Genomic DNA, 23,169 nt, shown 5'->3' on the forward strand with positions numbered 1-23,169 from the left:
GGCTTCTAGAGTAAACAGGGGTCAGCCTTCCAGCCCTGGTAATGTACATACACTGCTCCATTTCCACACCACTTTGTATTCCTTATGCAGTAAGAACCTCTGTATCTGCTTCAGTGAAAAGGTCCAGTTCCTGACCAGACTTTCTGCATTCATTCAGTAATGCTACATGGTTGTTTGGCAAGACAAGTATTAAACAGAGACCGACTGGGATCCAGCCCAGGATACAGGGAGAAGTCACCAGATATTCACCATGGAGAGAATGTCCTTGAAGGAGAGGATGGGGGCGCAGCTGATGAAGGAGCTGAACCTGAACCCTAAAAAACCAAAAAACACAAAAAAAGCAGTCAAGGGGTTCACTGACTTTATACAGAACATGGAGACAGAGGAGACCAACAGTTACAATAACAAAGAAATGTGTGAGTACCAGGTATGTGTGTGTGCCAGTGTGAACGTGTGTCCGTGAGCATGTAAATGGGTAACACCTAAGCCCTGTTTAGATTTGTTTTATTTGATCAAAAACATCATTAGACGTTTTATTCAACATAACTTGAGTAAACACTGAACGTTAACAAAAAAACATTTACTTGAAATGCAGTGGAGATGCAAAGTTTGGTAACAGAATGAGGGTTTGTGCTGTTTGTGCCTTCTGCACTGTTATTCAAGTGAATGTGTTTTTGAAAATTTTTAGGTGGAAATTGTTAAAAGTAGTCTTTGTGCATATAGTTGTAGGGTTTGTTTAACTTTGCAATCACTGGTTTTTGTTTGACATACATTTTAAAGTGTCTCAGCATCATCTGTCACAGTGGAATTGTCCCAAAGTCACATTTAACAGTAAGAATAATAGCCTGAGGCAACAGAGCCTTACTTCTGCCCTGTTTAACAGGATCGGAAATTGTGTTCTTGTAATTATGGTATTAAATGTTGAGAAACATTGGTGAATATTCATTCAATGCTAACAAATTATTTTGTAGACCAAAGCAAGCAATGAATATCCTTAACCTCTTAATTATAATCACTGTGCAAAGATTATGTTATGATAATATACTGTAGAAATGATAATGCTCTTGACCAAATCCCTGATCATTTTTATGGTTGAATCCATGTTGGAAAACCTTAGGTGTGTTACCATGTATCTGTCATGGGTAATGGTTTGACTGGATGTGAACATCCAGTGTGCAAAGAGCTGTGTTTGTATTAGCCACACACACCCACACACACCTTACCAATTCCACCCTCATACTAGTCATAATAATTGAAATTTCACACCCCCATGTTCTCAAAAGAAAAACATGCATATTGATGTATTACTTATTGTGAAGCACCTGGTGAGTCTTATGTGTTTGCAGTGCTGGAGCTAGAGAAGGAGTACATTGAAGCAGCAAAGATAAATGATGTACAGACCATGAAGATTCTGGGAAGGGCAGTCAAGGTTGACGCAAAGAACTTGGTGAGTCAGTCCTCATATCCATAGGAACATCATCTCCGCACTGCAGTTAGTGGGACTACATGAGACTTTCATGTACTATTGCTGTTACTTCTTTATTAGAACCATGTATTCTGTTCTGTGTCACTTGTTAGAATAACTTGTCCCATGCATTGACCCTAGCATGATCGCACTGCCCTGCACTATGCAGTTGCTGGAAAAAACATAGAGGCCGTCCAAGTCCTTCTCCAGCGCAGAGCAAATATCAATCAAGAGGACAAGGTAGGAAGACATCACTTTTCCGGTGTTACTGATGGTGACTTTTAAAGCTTCTCCTCTTCAACAAACTCAGGAGAGAATGGCCATGGTTTGTCAAAATTAAGCTATCTCTTTCATACAAACTCACACAGCATGGAGTGACAGCCATCCACCTGGCTGCCTGGTTTGGGAGTCTTCCCATCCTGAAGTTGCTTGTGCAGGGTGGTGCTGATCAGAAGGTTGAGAATGCGGTAGGGAACCTCTGTTCCTATTCAGGGAAGGCCTTGAATATTTCTCAGAAATCCCTTTACTCGATCTGCTGGTCAGACCTAAGCTGTTCTCTGACATCTCAGCCATCTAGGATATCAATTACAATAATCAACCATCAACACAATTTCTCCATAACCATTTGAGAATACAAAATGTCAAGTTCTCTTGTCATGTACAGTGCCTTTGGAAAGTATTCAGACCCTTTGACTTTTTCCACATTTTGTTAGGTTATAGCCTTATTCTAAAATGTATTTGTTTTTTCCCCCTCAATGTACATACAATACCCCACAATGACAAAGCAAAAACTTTTGTTAATTTAAATTTGCTAATTTATAAAAAAAATATATATAAATAATATCACATTTACATAAGTATTCAGACCTTCTTGCGTATGACGCTACAAACTTGACACACCTATATTTGGGGAGTTTCTCCCATTTTACTTTGCAGATCCTGTCAAGCTCTGTCAGGTTGGATGTGGAGTGTTGCTGCACAGCTATTTTCAGGTCTCTCCAGAGATGTTCGATCAGGTTCAAGTCCGGGCTCTGGCTGGGCCACTCAAGGACATGCAGAGACTTGTCCCGAAGCCACTCCTGCGTTGTCTTGGCTGTGTGCTCAGGGTCATTGTCCTGATGGAAGGTGAATCTTCACCCCAGTCTGAGGTCCTGATCTCTCTGGAGCAGGTTTTCATCAAGGATCTCTCTGTACTTTTCTCTGTTCATCTTTGCCTCGACCCTGACTAGTCTCCTAGTCCCTGCCGCTGAAAAACACCCCCCAGACCAAGGCCCTTCTCCTCCGATTGCTCAGTTTGGCCGGGCGGCCAGCTCTCGGAAGAGTCTTGGTGGTTCCAAACATCTTCAATTTAAGAATGATGGAGGCCACTGTGTTCTTGGGGACCTTCAATGCTGCAGACATTTTTGTTGTACCCTTCCCCAGATCTGTGCCTCGACACAATCCTTTCACGGAGCTCTACGGACAATTCCTTTGACTATATGGGTTGGTTTTTGCTCTGACATGCACTGTTAACTGTGGGACCTTATACAAACAGGTGTGTGCCTTTCCTAATCATGTCCAATCAATTGAATTTACCACAGGTGGACTCCAATCAAGTTGTAGAAACATCAAGGATGATCAATGTAAACAGGATGTGCCTGAGCTCAATTTCAAATCTCATAGCAAAGAGTCTGAATACTTACAGTTGAAGTCGGAAGTTTAGATACACTTAGGTTGGAGTCATTAAAACTAGTTTTTCAACCACTCCACAAATGTCTTGTTAACAAACTATAGTTTTGGCAAGTCGGTGAGGATATCTACTTTGTGCATGCCACAAGTAATTTTTCCAAAAATTGTTTACAGACAGATTATTTCACAAATCATTCACTGTATCACAATTCTAGTGGGTCAGATGTTTACATACACTAAGTTGACTGTGCCTTTAAACAGCTTGGAAAATTCCAGAAAATGATGTCATGCCTTTAGAAGCTTCTGATCATTTGAGTCAATTGGAGGTGTACCTGTGGATGTATTTCAAGGCCTACCTTCAAACTCAGTGCCTCTTTGCTTGACACCATGGGGAAATCAAAAGAAATCAGCCAAGACCTCAGAAAAATAATTGTAAACCTCCACAAGTCTGGTTCATCCTTGGGAGCAATTTCCAAATGCCTGAAGGTACCACATTCATCTGTACAAACAATAGTATTCAAGTATAAACACCATTGGACCACGCAGTCGTCATACCGCTCAGGAAAGAGACGCGTTTTGTCTCCTAGAGATGAACGTACTTTGCTGTGAAAAGTGCAAATCCCCCAAAGAGTGCAATACAAAAGTATCTATCTTTTATTAAATTTATTTTATTTATTTTTATCCCATTTTCTCCCCAATTTTCGTGGTATCCAATCGCTAGTAATTACTATCTTGTCTCATCGCTACAACTCCCGTACGGGCTCGGGAGAGACGAAGGTCGAAAGATATGCGTCCTCCGAAGCACAACCAAGCCGCACTGCTTCTTAACACAGCGCGCCTCCAACCCGGAAGCCAGCCGCACCAATGTGTTGGAGGAAACACCGTGTACCTGGCCCCCTTGGTTAGCGCACACTGCGCCCGGCCCGCCACAGGAGTCGCTGGAGCGCGATGAGACAAGGATATCCCTACCGGCCAAACCCTCCCTAACCCGGACGACGCTATGCCAATTGTGCGTCGCCCCACGGACCTCCCGGTCGCGGCCGGCTGCGACAGAGCCTGGGCGCAAACCCAGAGACTCTGGTGGCGCAGCTAGCACTGCGATGCAGTGCCCTAGACCACCCCTAGACCACTGCGCCACCCGGGAGGCCCAAAAGTATCTATATCCACAGTAAAACGAGTCCTATATCGACATAACCTGAAAGGCCGCTCAGCAAGGAAGAAGCCACTGCTCCAAACTGCCATAAAAAACCCAGACTACGGTTTGCAACTGCACATGGGTACAAAGATCGTACTTTTGGAGAAATGTCCTCTGGTCTGATGAAAGAAAAATAGAACTGTTAGACCATATTGACCATCGTTATGTTTGGAGGGAAAAGGGGGAGGCTTTCAAGCCGAAGAACACCATCCCATCCGTGAAGCACGGGGGTGGCAGCATCATGTTGTGGGGGTGCTTTGCTGCAGGAGGAACATTATGTGGATATATTGAAGCAACATCTCAAAACATCAGTCAGGAAGTTAAAGTTTGGTCGCAACTGGGTCTTCCAAATGGACAATGACCCCAAGCATACTTCCAAAGTTGTGGCAAAATGGCTTAAGGACAACAAAGTCAAGGTATTGGAGTGGCCATCACCTCATCCTATAGGAAATGTGTGGGCAGAATTGAAAAAGCGTGTGCGAGTAAGGAGGCCTACACACCTGACTCAGTTACACCAGCTCTGTCAGGAGGAATGGGCCAAAATTCACCCAAATTATTGTGGGAAGCTTGTGGAAGGCTACCTGAAACGTTTGACCCAAGTTAAACAATTTAAAGGCACTGCTACCAAATACTAATTGAGTGTATGTAAACTTCTGACCCACTGGGAATGGTGATGAAAGAAATAAAAGCTGAAATATCATTATCTCTACTATTATTCTGACATTTCACATTCTTAAAATAAAGTAGTGATCCTAACTGACCTAAGACAGGGAATTTTTTACTAGGATTTTAACTAGAAATGTCAGGAATTGTGAAAAACTCAGTTTAAATGTATTTGGCTAAGGTGTATGTAAACCGACTTCAACTCTATGTAAATAAGGTATTTCAGTTTTTATTTTTTATACATTTTCAAAAATGTCTAAGAACCTGTTTCGATTTGTCATTGTGGGGTATTATGTGTAGATTGCTGAGGATTTGTTTAAATGTATTCTATTTTAATAAATAAGGCTGTAGCGTAACAAAATGTGGAAAAAGTCAAGGGGTCTGAATACTTTCCGAAGGCCCTGTATGGAGATGATGAGTTGTATTCTCACTTCTCAGCTGGGAATGAACATCATGCACTGTGCTGCCATCAACAACCACACTGACATAATGACATTCATCATCTACGACCTGATGATGAAAGAACTGGACAAAGAGGACCTGGTAACTACATAGACATACAGTATCAGTAACCATTGCATCCATTTCAAATATTGATTGGGCTGAATTAGTTCAATAAGCTGACCCTTTTTCTTCATCTCCTAACCCCCCCCCCACCCCAATCTCGCTCAGTCTGGACACAGAGCGTTTGCTTTGGCAGCAGAGCATGGCTCTGTGGAGATGCTGCAGATGTTGATGGAGGAGACGTACAATATGGCCACCATGGAGGAAGACCAGGTGTGTGTGTGTGTGTCACACCTATCAGGGGGCTGTAGGACTGTTTATTCCTATATCTCCCCTTCCTGTTCACTGTCTTTCTCTCCCTTCCTCATTTCCTCCTGCTTTTCCTCTTTCTCTAAATGCTAGAATGGGAACACACCTCTGCATTTGGCTGCCAGCAATGGCCACTTGGATGTCGTCCAGCTACTGCTGAAGAGCTTTGAAACTCGCAATGAAGTCAATACGGTAAAGTCCCACTGTAAACGCTGTCTGGAGCGGTTTGATTCTGATAATGGCCATTGAAGGCCAAAATGTTCATATTTTAACTTTGCTTAAATGTAAAAAATAATCTTTAATGGTGAGCGAGTGCTGCGCATTTTCCTTTTCAATGGAGCTGTTTGATTGCCAGCATGTATGATGGTGTGTGCTCAATGGCTACACCTTGCAGTAGCTGCTTTAGGTCAATGGCTGATAAATGACTGATGTATTCGTGGCAGGCTGGGGAGACGGCTCTATACCTGGCTGCTGCCGCTGCCCATGAGGACTGCGTCCAGGCTCTGTTGGAGGCAGGCTGTGACCCAAACATTGTCACCATGGTAGGCCTGTAAACATAAACCACACCCTCCAACTATTCACTAAAGTGGTCGCCACCAGGCATAGTTACTAAATCACACCCAGTTTATTCTACTTCAGTACTTTACCTACTAATAGACTCCTAGACCTCTCATTCAATGGGAACCTCTCCTCTCTTAGGACCAAAGCAGTGCTCTACACCCTGTCTCTGAGAAAGGCAACACATCGTTGGTGAGACTCCTCATAGAGAACTCGGCCCAGGTGGACTTACAAAACCAGGTGAGAGTGAGCATAGTGAACTGGTCCTACGTCTTTGTCAACCATGAATAAAGCCAACCCGTTATCTGTGTAATTACTCAGTAGTCTGTAGTATGACCTGACATCAGAGAGAGTTTCTATATAATGGTCCATTTTGGTTGTCTCCATTGGCAGCACCTCCAGGCTCCTCTCTACCTGGCAGTGAAAAACTGTCACATCCCTGTCATCCACACACTGCTCGAGGCTGGCTGCAACATCAACGTCACTGATCACGTACGTACAACACGTGCACTCAGTCCACTTGTAAAAGAGTATACTCAGTCCACATTAATGTTATAATGAATTAGTTGCGTCCCAAATGGCACCCTATTCTCTGCATAGTGCATTACTAGTCCCGGGTCCTGTCAAAATTAGTGCACTATGTAGGACAGAGACATTGTAATGGTTGAAGTTATGGGTTTGGTAATCTGACCCTAGATCTGTGGTTAAGGGAAACTTATATCTTGAGCTCCTGTCTGTCCTCCTAAGAGGTCCCAGACTGTCCTGCATGTAGCTGCAGAGCTTGCCAGAGTGGACACTGTTGAGATGCTTCTGAAAGCTGGGATGGACCTAGTCCTCCAAGACAAGGTGAAACATGGACACCGAGAATGATGATCTAACCATGAATAGGCTCATTTGACCCCTCTCCTCTTCACGGCAACTTCCCACTCAACACACAACTGTTTCTGTTTTGAGCAGCAGGGTAAGACAGCACTGGGTGTGGCAGCCCGAGCAGACGAGGTCATCATCGTGGACATGATCATCAAGGCAGAGAGATATTTGACATGGAGGATGGTAATGTTAACAGAGGACCACAATGGAAATAACTAACTTCATTGTGTGTTTGTTTATCCTCTATAATTGTGAATGAATGTAGAACGTGTAGACTACTGTTGTGTGAGACCTCCCTATAAGTGATATAGCTGTACTGTATGATCAAATGCGGTAAATTCAATCAGAGACTAATATGTAGCAGAAGTCATCTGCTAATCAATTTACTGGAGCTGGAAATCAATGATTACAGTCATCACAGATTATTAATTTCCTAAAGTCACAACTCCAGATGAATCCCTGTAATACCATTAACGCTGGCAGTGGGAACATTATTTATGGACCTGAAATGCTTGACAATCAATTTCAGTGTCAATTTGATTCAGCATATCTTCCATACCCAACCTGACAGTCAAAGCAAGTGGCTCTGGCATTCAATAAGCATGGGACTATGTGTGCTTATCTCTGGACACTCACTGCTGTCAGTTTGTGAAGCTTGTCCTTTCTCAGGTGACTAGATGTGATTACCCTTCCAGGCCAACACTGAGCTTAATGAGAACCTTCACAGCCAGACTCCGCTGACGTTTAAATTAGACCACCGCACGGAGAGCAAACAGACCCGCGGCAGCGCCTGGCACCTGGCCTACCGCCTGCTGAAGCCAGGCGACTGGAAGAGGCTGGCGCTGCACTGGCATTTCACTGAGCAGCAGGTGGCTGCCATTGAGGAGCAGTGGACAGGTGACACAACACCTTTGGCTCACAGTGTAGCGCAGGGGATAATCATTCACAGGAATATCAATTGAAACTCATTCATTTATCAATACCAAGTGTAAAGATAAAATATATAAATCGGTAAGAGGGATTCTGTACTCATTTGACATTGTTCCAAAAACAAGCCACTTGGGTGACATTACCAAGGAAAGCCTTACCTACACTAAGTAATTTAACTTTTATTTTGCCAGGGAAGTGGACTCAGAACATAATCTAATTGAATGTGTTTGCTTTCTGTGTGTGTGTGTGTGTATATATAGGGCAGCAGAGCTACCAGGAACATGGGAACAGAATGCTGTTGATCTGGCTTCATGGGGTAGAGCTGGCCCAAAGGAGTCCTGCTAAAGAGCTGTACCAGGGCCTGCTTGCCATAGGCAACAAGACCATAGCAGGTATGGGGTGTCCATGACCCTTACCTCATAGGAAAATATAACATTTATGTTTAAGTCATAACAGCAAATTACAGATGGGTGTTTTGTTGTTTTACAGATAAAATACGAATGGACAGAGAGGAAGGAGACATGAAGAAATGCATCCTTTCATAAAGGTGGAAAAAAATGACATGGGCATATGTTGAGTCAACAAGATTCTTTTTTCAATTGATCTTTATGTATATATTTAGTGAATGGTTTATTATTCTATGAGCCCATTTTCTTCCAATTCATGTTTTATTCATGTCCCATCATTCCAGCAATTTACATTAAGGGTTTACGGTGCAGAATGTGGCTAAAACATAAACATATGGCTTTGATATAATCCTGAAAATTTGAACACAGGTGTTTTCCACACATCAACAATTTTAGGTTAAACCTGGGATGAAAACTAGTCACCTTATGCGAAATTCGCCGTTTTGAATCCAAAATGTGATTCATGTAGATCCGATGAGAAAAGTTTGGAAGGGAGGGGCTTTGGATCACTACTAGCTTTAAGTGAACGAGTGATGCGCGTTAGGAGCAATACTGGCTGTATCCAAGGCTAAGCCAAGCCAGTCGTTCACATAACGACAGAATGCAGCACGCGACTTAAGAGATAAGAGACAACCAACTTGCTAGTTACAGCATCAGCGCGTGCTCTGGAAATACAGCGGGAGAGTGGAAAGAGGTAGCTGAGAGGCCTGACCACCGAGACGGGGTCAAGGAGATGAAGCTTACTTCATGAGCTGTAACCGAAAAACAGCTGGCATTTGGAAAGTGTGGAACAAGTATTGTTACGTATCTTGCTAGCTGAATCGAATTATAATTTAGCAAGCCAGAGAAATGTTGAGCAACATTAGCCAATTTAAACTCAATTATTTGATCAGTTATGGTGTGAAAATTAGACAGCTAACGTTACAACATCAGATGCGCTAACGTTACTAACCTAACCAATTCGCTATAGTATTAACTGGTATACTACTCCTTGCCTTCCCTCAAGTTATAACGCGTTAGTTGCTTACTGGACCCTGGCAAGCTGTGTGAAATGTTAACTATCAAAAGTAACGTTGTGTGGTTAATTTAAAGAATTAGATGAACATGAGGCAGGGATGAAGTGTAGCTTGGCCTGGCTTAAACTGGATGCCACCATAGAGGTGAAAGGAACACCACACACTTGTGGGGTATGCCAGGTGTATTCTCTGCCTGAAAGATCAATTATGCAAACAAAGGGTATCATGCTCTGCTGGCACATTGTAGAACATGTGTACAATGTAATAATGTGTAGCCCAAAGATAGCTATTGTTGTGTTGAATGTGACAGTAACGTGTGAGTGAGGGGGGATTATTACATGTTTTACTCGGTGAACATTTTTGCACACAGCCATGTGCACTTGCTCGATGTCTACTATAGTGGCCACTATAATAGAGCAAAAATAGAATGCCTGTTTTTCAATCAAATTTGATTAGTCACATGCGCCGAAGACAACAGGTGTAGCAGTAAAATGCTTACTTACGAGCCCCGAACCAACAATGCAGTTTCAAAAAATACGCATAAGAGATGATAAAAGTAACAAGTAATTCTATTTCTACTTTGTTTTATTTAGATGTGTGTGGTCACAACCATTCTATTATAAAGGCTGTCATGGCTAACTGCAATATTAGTGTATTATTCTGTCAAGACTTGAGTGTCATTTGCAGTAAAGTCTTGGCAACAAATAACATTGGATTGCTTTCTTTACTTTTTTTAGTTGTGAGTTAGGTTCACATTAACCACTTTTTATTTTACACAGACTGATCATGACGATCATATTTGTTGTTTAATTAGTTAACCTGCATTTCACCCCAGCATGGATTTTTTGCATGTTTTGGTGGAGAAAGAAAAAGTGTCACCTTTTTGGGCCCTCACCGGTTTGTGTCCCTGGGTAAAACTACTAGTGAAATGGTCATCATTTAAATAACAAGATGGTTCCATCAGTCGCCATTCTATTTTCCATTCCGGAGTGTTAGAAATATCAGGTGTAGGTGTAGCATATGTCTAAAATATTTGGGAATATTCAAACGTATCAGCTTGACTAAGTCATGTATAGGAAGACTGTATTTGCATAGCAGGTGGGTGGAATGTTCCTATGCGATATGGTTTTGTTTGTGTGTGTTTACTCAACCACTTTGATAGTGTATGTGGTAGGCTGAGTGTGTTCTGGAGGAACTCTGGCCCTGCTGATTGGAGGAGGAGAAGCTGCGGTGGCCTGACCCGCTGGGAGAGAGAAAGGGAGACAGGGTGAGGTCCATCCAGCAAAGGTGTGTTTCTACAGATCATTAATCTACTTGTTTTGGTGATTTTGATTCATTGTAAAATAGACATGTTTGGTGCTGATGGTGTACCTGTGTGACGGGGTGTTGGCGCTCCACGATAGCGGTCATGGGAGGAGCCACACCCATGACTTATAGGTTGCTGGGAGTGCGGACGAAGCTGTGTGCGCAGAGGTCGGAGCGTGCCGTGATGCATGCGGTCAAGGTTTTGGAGGCTTTCTGTTGACTCGCTGTGATCACCCGTGTACTGACCTGATACAGATTATGATCATTAAGGAACAGTCAATAAATACGGGACCTTTCACTTTGTTTGACAAATGGTGAGGAAAACGGTAACAGTAACCAGAGACAGTGGCTGACACCCTTTTCCCAAACACTTCTCATCATGGATTTAACAATGATAACACCAATCCAATGATTGTAGATCCATGACAAAGTGGGAGAGGGGTAGCGAATTGGGACATAGCCACGATAAGCTCACAGTGCCATAGATCAATGTCAGTATGAACCGGTCTGTGCTCTGTGGGAGATTGCAAAGCCACTAAACCTGTCTGTGGGAGCTTGCAGTACCCCCTGGTGGTAGGGTGCTGTGGAACACCTCTGCCCTGGAACCCACCTGAGAGCGAGTGAGTGGGCAGATGTTAAGAGTGATCGTAGAAGCCCATACATAGAGGAGATGAAGAAATTAGACAAACTGATCCACTGTAAATATAACAGGCCTATCCAATGTATCACAGTGGGTGTTTGAGGAGTCAGTATTGTGTAGTGACAATTACACCCATATGAAATACTGTTAATGAGAAAATGTTAAGCCTTGAGAAAGAATAGATACAACGGCAGGAAATGTGACGATATGTTTAATGATGGCGGAACCTGATCCGTAATAGTGAAAACTGTTGCATGCACCGTAACCAGGGTGTGTGAGTCTCACTGTCTCTGTCACTCTGGGACGATGGTACGGGGGGGTCAAAGTGGAGTGGGCTGAACAGAGGCGGCGGGCCAATGAGCCTGAGCCAGGATCGTGCTGGAGGGGTGGAGCATCTGTGAAGGGAAGACCAATAAGATCAGTCATATAATGTGTACACAGTAGAGGTTGACCGATTTATGATTTTTCAACACCGATACAAAAAATATATAAAGTGTTGGAGAAGAAAGTAAAAGTGCAATATGTGCCATGTGAGAAAGCTAACGTTTAAGTTCCTTGCTCAGAACATGAGAACATATGAAAGCTGGTGGTTCCTTTTAACATGAGTCTTCAATATTCCCAGGTAAGAAGTTTTAGGTTGTAGTTATTATAGGAATTATAGCACTATTTCTCTCTCTACAATTTGTATTTCATATACCTTTGACTATTGGATGTTCTTATAGGCACTTTAGTATTGCCAGTGTAACAGTATAGCTTCCATCCCTCTCCTCGCCGCTACCTGGGCTAGAACCAGGAACACATCGACAACAGCCACCCTCGAAGCAGCGTTACCCATGCAGAGCAAGGGGAACAACCACTCCAAGTCTCAGAGCGAGTGACGTTTGAAACGCTATTAGCGCACACCCCGCTAACTAGCTAGCCATTTCACATCGGTTACACCAGCCTAATGCTTGAAGCATTGCGAAGAGCTGCTGGCAAAACGCACGAAAGTGCTGTTTGAATGAATGCTTATGAGCCTGCTGGTGCCTACCATCGCTCAGTCAGACTGCTCTATCAAATCATAGACTTAATTATAACATAACACAGAAATACGAGCCTTAGGTCATTAATATGGTCGAATCCAGAAACTCATCTCGAAAACAAAACGTTTTCTTTCAGTGAAATACGGAACCGTTCTGTATTTTATCTAACGGGTGGCATCCATAAGTCTAAATATTCCTGTTACATTGCACAACCTTCAATGTTATGTCATAATTACGTAAAATTCTGGCAAATTAGTTTGCAATGAGCCAGGCGGCCCAAACTGTTGCATATACCCTGACTCTGCGTGCAATGAACGCAAGAGAAGTGACACAATTTCACCTGCTAACCTGGATTTCTGTTAGATAAATATGGAGGTTTAAAAATATTGACTTCTGTGTATTGATTTTAAGAAAGGCATTGATGTTTATGGTTAGGTACACGTTGGAGCAACGACAGTCCTTTTTCGCAAATGCGCACTGCATCGATTATATGCAACGCAGGACACGCTAGATCATGGGTGTCAAGCGGGGTAATTATATTTGGCCCGCGAGACAATACCAAATTACTACTAGAGCTGGCCCGCCGGTATTATACAGCGCATTCACTGCTAATACTACGAATCCCATAATGCTCTGCTGTTGTTTTCGCGCGCCAATCAGGACAGGACCCAGAAACATCCTCTCCTCTGTGACAGTAGTCATAGCAACATAGACGCTACAACTGTCAGCGCGCTATCGCTTCCCAAAAATTGCGAAAAGAAAGGCATCACAGACATGTACGCTGCAGTGAGGGCCTTTAAAACTAAACTGTGCCTGTGGGAGAATCAGATTCTGCAAGGAAACCCTTGCCATTTTCCCTGCTGCCAAACCATAAAAGCGCAGATCTTTACCGCCGTGTTCCCATGAGCACAGTTTGCTGAAAAACTCAGTGTTCTCGCCGCTGAGTTTAGCCGGCGATTTGCCGACTTCGATGTCCAGAAATGTAGGTTTGAACTGCTTAGTAACCCCTTCGCAGTTGATTTGGAAAATGCACCAACCAACATCCAAATGGAGCTGACTGAACTCCAGTGCAACGACACGCTGAAGTCAAAGTATTGTAACGACCCTGGGTTTATTAGCGCGGAAATCGACTCTGCCGCTTGAGCATGCTTTTGCGGCACAGTCGATAGCGCGCCGGACCTCGGGCTAGAAGGTCGAGGGTTCGAGACCTGCTCCCTGCCTGTTTCATTACAGTATGATGCTGTGGGCGCCGCACAGTTTCCACGGTTCATCCCTGACACAATGCCTCAGCTCCGCACCCAAGCTGCTCAGATGCTCTCCATGTTCGGCAGCACTTATCTATGCGAGCAACTTTTCTCCTCGATGAAGATGACCAAAACAACTCACAGGAGACGTCTGACTGATGAACACCTTCACTCGATACTGAGGATTTCTTCAGCTCAGAGCCTGAGCCCAGAGATTGATAAACTAGCATCCAAGAAGAGATGCCAGGTATGTGGCTTGGGCACATCAGATTAGATCAGTGTGCAATAATTAACGTTTTCTTTGTGCATTTTTTCTTGCTACAAGGCATGGGCTTGAATGGTTGATTGATTTATTATCATTTTATTTGTAAAATTATTAGCCAGTGGAAAAAGTTTATTTTGGTATTTAAATCAGAAGGCTGCAAATAGAAAAGAGGCATACATTTTTATTTACATTTTATTTATTTAATAAATGAATGCCATTGATGTGTTTTTTCATTTGAAATTCGATTTTGCATGTCTCCACTATTAAATTATATATTGTATGGTAATAAGCGATGCTTGTTCCATATGCAATGTTAAAGCAAAACTTGTTTGGGTCCATATTAAAAGGTTCGGGTCCATATTAAAAGGTTCATTTGTTCAATGTTGGCCCGTGACTTTGTTCAGGTTTTACATTTTGGCCCACTGGGTATTTGAGTTTGACACCCCTGCGCTAGATCAACTAGTAATATCATCAACCATGTGTAGTTATAACTAGTGATTATGATTGATTGTTTTTTATAAGATAAGTTTAATGCTAGCTAGCATTCGCGTAACAGGCGGGCCCTAATTAATCGGTCGACCTCTAGTACACAGGTTTATGTCCTGAAGTCAGCTTCATGACTGGACAGGTCAAAGATGACAAACAAATAAGCCCAATATGATCAAATCTGACCAACATAAATCACATTGTCAGTTGTAAAATGAGACAAATGACTGTATGACATTCCAGGTCCCCCCCTAAAACAACCTACAAAGCTCAATTATTACACAGATAAATGAAACAGCAACAAGAAACACTAATACTCTTACTTTATGCTGAACCCTACAATGTCTTATACATGCATACGCATGATGACCACACACAAACACAATCAGAAAAAGTCATTGCCCATCAGTCAATGCCAGACCAAGGTTACAACCTCCACAAAGAGCACCACTCAGTCAGCACATTCAAAGATTTAGCATCATCACGCCATCCAATGAATGAGCCAGAGGAAAGAAAAACGTCCCCCTCTCCACATAAATCTATACTATCAAAGTGTCAATAGTAGCAGACTGCACTCTATTGGACAACTAGTGTCTGTTTTACTGTAGCATAGGCTAATAAACCATGTGTGGGTTGATCATATGGACTGGGAAAGGTAGTATTATACACTTATTTTTTAAAGAATCTGTTCTATGAATGAAAATGTCAGGAACAGAAGTTTCTTGACAGAGCCGTGTGTGTTACTAACCGTGCAGGTTGTGCACCGTGCGTCCCTTTCCAGTGTGGAACATGCTGAGGCCCTCCATGTTGAGGACACGCACCCCTCATAAAAGCCTTCTTCATGGACTCCTCATAATGCTCCCTCTCTGCCTGCAGGCTCTGGATCTCAGCCTGGGCCGCATCCACCGCTGCCACGTGCTACTAACCAGGAGAGGGAAAAGAAGGAGAGAAGAGGGATGAGAAAGAGTGTGTGGGGAAGGAGGAGAGAGAGGGATTAATTAATGTATCATTGTTGTTAACCGTACTGTAATTCAAATTCAAAGGTAACATTGTGGAAAACATGAGGCTAGATTGTTACTGAGGAATAAAGGTTAAAGGGAAGCATGTTTCAAATCACTAACTCTGAACTGACCACAATCTCTCTGCAATGTCTATGCTCCATTTCCTCTCTTCTCTCACTCACAGTAATAACCAGCTCTCCCTCACTCTGAGCTAGGCCTGTGTTCTGTTCTAGCTCCATTCTTTCTCTTCACGTCTATGGTACTGCCAATAACTCTAGCCGATTCCATTCCAATACCCCCCTCCCTCCCTTTCTGCTAGGACTGCTCTACTTCATGTCTATGGCTCAATCACTGCTCTAGCTCCTCTCTTTCACTGGGCTTTCAGCCTCCATCAATTACATGTTTAGTCAATCAAGCTCACTCACTGTGATTGATGAATAACTGCTGAAGTAAAGCAATGTCATTAACCTCTCCACAAAACCTGGTTTACAGACAAACCTTCAAAAATGTGTATTTGCCATTTAAAAAGCTGTCAGGTCTGCGGAACTGTGCAGTATGGTGAGTGACAACTATTTATATAAGACAATGTTTGTCCAGTTAGTGTAGCTAGCTACTGTCCTGTGCTCATGTGAAACTCTGGGTAAATTGTATTATTTTAGTACAGAACACCCAACAAAAACAATAAATTCACATTTCAGAGTGTTAGAATTACATATGATCTCTGTTTCCATGGTTGGAACTGTATCGGCCTACTGTATGCAGCAACCTGTACGTGTGTAGTGTGTGCAGCTCTTCCCTCCTTACCTCTGCCATCTTGTCCTCGTAGTCAGCTGACAGGTGCACATAGACCTCTGCCCGGGCGCGGCACATCTTCCACCTCCCCTGGACCAGGGCATGCCAGCCTGCCCACACCTTCCTCTTCAGCTGCAGACTGTAGTGCTGCTCTGCCAGCCGGGCACTGTGGGCCTGGAGAGAAGGTAGGGGACACGGGGGAAAGCAGGATAGACCAGGGACAGGAGGAGAAATGTTTAGAAAGACTCAACTACGCAGGGTTCAAACCCACAAATTAACAAAAAACAACTTTGATTTTCTACTTTTCAGATATTTAGTGAAAGATGTATTAAATACTGTAATTGTCACAGTTTGAGAAACAGACGGCTCACAAGTCCTCAACTGGCAGCTTCATTAAATAGTACCCGCAAAACACCAGTCTCAACGTCAACAGTGAAGAGGCGACACCGGGATGCTGGCCTTCTAGGCAGCGTTCCTCTGTCCAGTGTCTGTCCTTTTGCCCATCTTAATCTTTTCTTTTTATTGGCCAGTCTGAGATATGGCTTTTTCTTTGCAGCTCTGGCTAAAAGACCAGCATCCCGGAGTCACCTCTTCGCTGTTTATGTTGAGACTGGTGTTTTGTGGGTACTATTTAATGAAGCTGCCAGTTGAGGACCTGTGAGGTGTTTGTTTCTCAAACTAGACACTCTAATGTACTTGCTGATAATGGGCCTCTGTACGCCTATATAGTTATTCCATTTTTTTTTTAATATAAATCTACAGTTTCCAGCTACAATAGTCATTTACAACATTAACAATGTCTACACTATTTCTGATCAATTTTATGTTATTTTAATATATTATGATGTTCATCTCCAAGCTAAAATAAATCTCCAGACATTGAATAGATAGACAATAAAGAAGCAGGGCAGGCTAAACTAGAGGCTGTCGCTCCAGGTGTCATGGATGTTCTCCATCTTGTTCATGTTCTCCTCAGAGATAAATATCTCAGTCACCATGGTAACCAGGTGGTCTAGGCTGCTGTGTCTGCGCCTCTCAAACGGCGTCTGCAGTCTGTCAGACAACAGACGACCTACCGGCCATCTTTTCATTACCTGGATGTCAAGAGATTGGCTTTATTTTCTGCACACAAACCTGATAAACAAAATAATGTTTGATCCCAGGTGGTGCAGTTGTCTAAGGCTGAGATTCTGGGTTCGAGCCCAGGCTCTGTCGCAGCCGGGAGGCCCATGGGGCTGGGCACAATTGGCACAGCGTCGTCCGGGTTAGGGAGGGTTTGTCCGCACTAGCGACTCCTGTGGCGGGCCGGACGCAGTGCACACTGACCAGGTCGCCAGGTGTACGGACACATTGATGCGGCTGTCTTTTGGGTTGGATGTGCATTGCGTGGGTTGTGTTTCGGAGGACGCATGGCTCTCGACCTTCGCCTATCCCGAGTCCGTACGGGAGTTGCAGCGATGAGACAAGACAGTAACTACTACCAATTGGATACCACGAAATTGGGGAGAATAAGGGGGTACTTAAAAAAATATATATAATGTTTGATTAGAACTCTGGGAGCATCAAAATAGTATATTATAGTTTTATATATCCTAAAGCCTGTTCAGTCTCATGGTCTTTATAAAAATGATTTTTATTGGACTAAATAGAAAGCATATAGCTGTCTGCTTTGGCTGTGTGTGATTACCCTCAGATGTGCATTAGTGTGCCCTGGGCTCTACTATAACAAGGGAAGCCCTTGCTGCTGACCCCACCCCCCTGATAGAGCATCTCCCATCTTCAGCTTCAGAAACAGCCTGGGAGGCAGAGAGAGCCGGAGAGACTAAGTGTGACCGTAAGAATGCTAAGTAAGACTGGTTCCTGATCCAGAAATGCATTTATGTCAATATCTTAATTAAATCCGGAAGAAGGAAGAAAAAAGCACTCTAAAGAGCCGTTTGGGCATGATGCCAGCATATCATTACAAATCAGGCGCACAAAATCCTGCCTGCTTTTTACATCCCAGTGCACTACTCCATGACAGTTTAAGCTCTACAACGCAACTAAGAATGCCACAGTCTGGAGAAAAGACTGAGACCAGGTGTAAGCTTGGTTTAAGCTTGCTTGTGGTAGGTAACAGAATGAATGGTTCTTCTGATATTAAATAGAGTACCTCAGACAACTAAATCTTGTAATAAATAATGTGGAAATTGAGCAAGTTGAGATGACTAAACTGCTTGGAGTAACCCTAGATTGTAAACTGTCATGGTCAAAATGTATTGATGCAGTTAGTAGCTAAGATGGGGAGAAGTCTGTCTATAATAAAACGATGCTCTGCCTTAACAACACTATCAACAAGGCAGGTCCTACAGGCCCTAGTTTTGTCGCACCTTGACTACTGTTCAGTCGTGTGGTCAGGTGCCACAAAAAAGGCCTTAGGAAAATTGCAATTGGCTCAGAACAGGGCAGCATGGCTGGCCCTTGGATGTACACAGAGAGCTAATAATAATATGCATGTCAATCTCTTCTGGCTGAAAGTGGAGGAGAGATTGACTTCATTGCTACTTTTATTTATGAGAGGTATTGACATGTTGAATGCACCGAGCTGTCTGTCTAAACTGGCACACAGCTCGGACACCCATGCATGCATACCCCACAACACATTCCACAAGAGGTCTCTTCACAGTCCCCAAGTCCAGAACAGACTATGGGAGGCACACAGTACTACATGAAGCCATGACTACATGGAACTCTATTCCACATCAAGTAACTCATGCCAGCAGTAAAATTTGATTTAAAAAAACAGATTTAAAAAAACACCTTAGGGAACAGCGGGGACTGTGAAGCAACACAAACATTGGCACAGACACATGCATACACACACAATAACATACGCACTATACATACACATGGATTTAGTACTGTAGATATGTGGTGGAGTAGGGGCCATGTATTGTAATGTTTTTAAAATAGTATAAACTGCCTTAATTTTGCTGGACCCAGGGAAGAGTAGCTGCTGCCAATGGGGATCCATAATAAAAATAAAAAAATACAATACACACCTGTCATTTATGGTCTGATATTGTCAGTTATATGATTAACGTGCCTCTCAGTCTGTGTTTAGGGACAGGTATTGGCTATCATCAAGCTGTTCATTTCTCCATGTCAAGTGTTTGGGTGCTTGTGAAATACACATGGAACATTTAACAGCTTGTTGGACTTGGTGCATTCGAGTCTATGTGGGCCTGGGGTTAAAAAAACTACAACAGAGGATAAATTCTTGAAACCCAAATCCTTTATGTCAATTGATCATTTGAAGGGAGCGATGTGGAGGGCGTCAAGCTGTGTGTCTGTCAGAATGGCTTAGTGTAACGAGTGTGTGTGGTTGAGCAGCAGCCCACTGTACCTGCTTAGTGTTAGGGCCTAGCGTCATAGTTTCCACGGGAACTCTGTTCATCTGCAGACAGTTGTGATGTGTTCAGAAGCTGCAGTTGGGCACTGGGCTGCGGCTCATACTTAGGACTGACCACTGCATGGTGGAGAAGTTCTTCATATTCATCCTGTCCATAATGAAAGAAGAGAGTGAGACATTGAATCCTGAATAAAGTTCTGTATAGATACTGCATGTCTCCATTGCAACTTCAAATGATCACTCAAAACAGTCAACTGATGAGTTTTTTTTACATGAAGAATTGTATTTATCTTTTTGAAGACCCCTCCACAAATCTGTAAAAGGAAGTGCTTTGTTACCTGCAGCTCAGATGAGACCGAGCTGCCCCGATCGCAGTCCCCTGGTAGAACTGGACTGCTCGAATCCCCTTCATCTGAGGAAAGATTAAAATACAACAAAAAAATGTTATTTTACTAGGAACAGCACTTGGAATGGTCCCGTGCTGATGAAGTCAGATAGCATGATGACAAATACTAAATAGTTAATTAACATGTAAAAGAAAACTATTATACTTTAATCAAAGATTTTGCCTAGAAGTGGACAGGTCGAATTTATAAGGTAGCTACGGCGAGGGTAGTCTCGCAAGGCCATCCTACAAAATCTATTTTGGTGATTCGTCAGGTGATGGCACAAAGTTTAGGCTATATTTCCAGTGATTATTTCACCAAACAAATGTTCAAAGAGCAGGTGATTGACTGGGGAAAAAAACAACGATAGATTGGATCAACTTGTAATGAGTAGCAGCAGACTGCTAAACTATGTTCAACATGATATAGCTAGCTAACAAACGTTAGTAACGTAGCTAGCGCGAAAACACACACTGCAGCTTTGAAACAATTGTCTTGTATCATGTCATCATTTTCAAAAGTAGCTAGATAACGTTATTCAATTACTGCTTTTTAGAGTATCTCGAACTGGCTTCGTCTTGCGTTTGTTTGTTTGTAATTTGTTGAATTTGACAGTTTCAAATCGCTTGCCATGCGTTTCAAACTGGCTAACTTTAGAACAAGGCGCGATTAGATTGGTTACTGGGTCGAAGGTCCTTACTACAGTACTTTTGATTGAGCAGTGCGTTTCGTTGGTAACAGTAGGCAGAAACAACACTGAACTCAAACAGAGGCGGAAGCCATATTACCCAAACCAAACCACTGCCCCAAACGGCCTGAGTGAACTACACTGCTCAAAAAAATAAAGGGAACACTTAAACAACACAATGTAACTCCAAGTCAATCACACTTCTGTGAAATCAAACTGTCCACTTAGGAAGCAACACTGATTGACAATAAATTTCACATGCTGTTGTGCAAATGGAATAGACAAAATATGGAAATTATAGGCAATTAGCAAGACACCCCCCAAAACAGGAGTGATTCTGCAGGTGGTGACCACAGACCACTTCTCAGTTCCTATGGACTTGGAGTTACATTGTGTTGTTTAAGTGTTCCCTTTATTTTTTTGAGCAGTGTATATTACTTTGTCCACCATCTTCGACTACATGTCATCTAAGATGATCCAAGTGGTCATGCTGTAATTTTAGCTATCTTTAGTACTGCTACTGGTATAATTAGCTGACCAGATGTAATGTTAGTCTACTGTTATATTTAATTCCAGCAAGTAAACATCTTGCACTGTAACGTTAGCTAGTGTTGCAAGTTTAAATTGATTTGTCAACGCTCCTTTATCATTTGCCATTAAGCAGGGAAAAACACCTTGGGTGTGTGTGTACATTCTTGTTTGATAGCGTATGACAGTTAGTGGCAGCAGCACTACTTACTGCTGTTTTTTTGAAGCCCACAGCAGACCATTGTGATGGTTAATGCATTAATTAAAACAATCAAATACTTATCCGTCTGAAGTAGGTATACGTCTTTGGTGAATACCACCATCCTGAGAACCTACCTTTAGACATTATAGTGTTCGTGTCAGTTGGGCAACTGCTGACACATAGCTAGGTTCATTACCCGTACAAGCTAAGACAGAAACGTCTTTGAGGTCTTGAACCTCGTGCTTAATGGCATTAAACCCCATATGTGGCAGAGGCCTGGCAGACTGGAACGGAGGCGGGACAGACAGCAGAGACATATGGTCCCTCTTGGCCATGGCAGAAATGCCTGTGTTGCTCTTGGACTAGGACCTCCTTACCACCTGGATGTGCAGGGAATAGGCTGCTATGGCACTATCAGGCACGATGCTAGCAGCATTGATATGAGACTTGGCATTTCTTTGAATTAGATACACGAGGGAAAACACTGTGTAATGCCAAATGTGTCTGTGTCAGTGTAATGCTCTCCACTGAGATTAAACTGACATCTTAAACTGGGCTATTCTGCCAAGGACGAACACTAGTGCCAAAAAGCAGCTTAACAACCGATCCCCTGGCATAGCATAGGCTACTCCAGTTGAGGAAGAAGTGTGGATTTCAGTTCACTATAACATATTGTTTAAGATATGTCTTTTGTTACAAGAAAATAAGGCAATAAAACATGGTGACGTATGCAATGAAACCACATAGATATGATTTCATCATTATGCATCTTGACAGTATGACAGCAACAACTGGGTTTTAACCTGTCTGGATGCACGGAGAGGATAATCCCTGTTGCACTGAGGGGAGTGCATCATGTTCTGATGAATGACAGAACTGTGTAGCTTCACACAGATTACCTATTTCCATTCCACATATGCACCATATTTATACATTTTAAAGGGATATGTTTCTCACAATTTCTCTTGGAAGATGATATTGTCACCAGAGCTTGCTTTGGCAGCTTCCCTGCCCTTTATGATAGCATTAGTGAGCAACTGCTCATTTGTTATGCTTTGGTAAAATATCATAACAAAACAAGGCATGGGTACATGATAAAATAATCCTTACAGTGTGCGTGTGTGTGCGTGTGTGTGTGTGTGGCAAGAGTGAACTAAGGAAAATAAAGTGTCACAAGAAACACAATGTCAAAATTACAAGAGATATGAAGCCGTAAATTCCCCTCCACCTCCTTCCCAATCCAAGACTGTATGGCCTGTCTCCAACAGACAATGTGGTTCAGGATTGGACTCTACAGCCACACTAAAACACACAAGTCATCATTGGATACGATGGTCTACCAGTAAGCAAGTGTGTGTGGTTCTGTGTGTGGGTCAAACAATATCCAAATATTGATCACTATTATTCACTGTTCCTGTGGTGCACATATATTTTTACACATGGAATGATTGATATCTTTTCCCTTCAACAAATCAATGGTAATTGCTGTGTTTGGATCTTAAAACTCTTTAATTCTTGTAGTGGAAAGAGGTTATAAACGACTGTTGATAGGGGTGAGATTAAACAGTGTATTACTCCCCAACCCCCTCACTAGATCCACTTTGTAAATAGCTCCTTAGTTTTAAAAAGAGTAA

At 42.7% G+C, this 23,169-nt stretch overlaps 1 protein-coding gene and 1 pseudogene across 1 annotated transcript; one reads left to right on the forward strand and one right to left on the reverse strand.

Moving 5' to 3' along the window:
* The first annotated feature begins 86 nt into the window (after window positions 1-86).
* On the forward strand, window positions 87-10,276 carry LOC129826468 (ankyrin repeat and death domain-containing protein 1A-like). The gene is made up of 15 exons (XM_055887230.1): window positions 87-416; window positions 1,347-1,447; window positions 1,607-1,705; window positions 1,834-1,932; window positions 5,430-5,534; window positions 5,664-5,768; window positions 5,898-5,996; window positions 6,248-6,346; window positions 6,504-6,602; window positions 6,756-6,854; window positions 7,110-7,208; window positions 7,320-7,415; window positions 7,928-8,129; window positions 8,423-8,554; window positions 8,652-10,276. The coding sequence occupies exons 1-15, from the start codon at window positions 251-253 to the stop codon at window positions 8,705-8,707; spliced, it is 1,656 nt and encodes a 551-aa protein (XP_055743205.1). The 5' UTR covers window positions 87-250; the 3' UTR covers window positions 8,708-10,276.
* An 89-nt stretch (window positions 10,277-10,365) lies between these two features.
* LOC129825762 (centrosomal protein POC5-like) lies at window positions 10,366-21,798 on the reverse strand (annotated as a pseudogene).
* Window positions 21,799-23,169: the final 1,371 nt, after the last annotated feature.

Source organism: Salvelinus fontinalis, chromosome 28, assembly GCF_029448725.1.
Source record: "Salvelinus fontinalis isolate EN_2023a chromosome 28, ASM2944872v1, whole genome shotgun sequence".
Lineage (NCBI taxonomy): Eukaryota > Metazoa > Chordata > Actinopteri > Salmoniformes > Salmonidae > Salvelinus > Salvelinus fontinalis.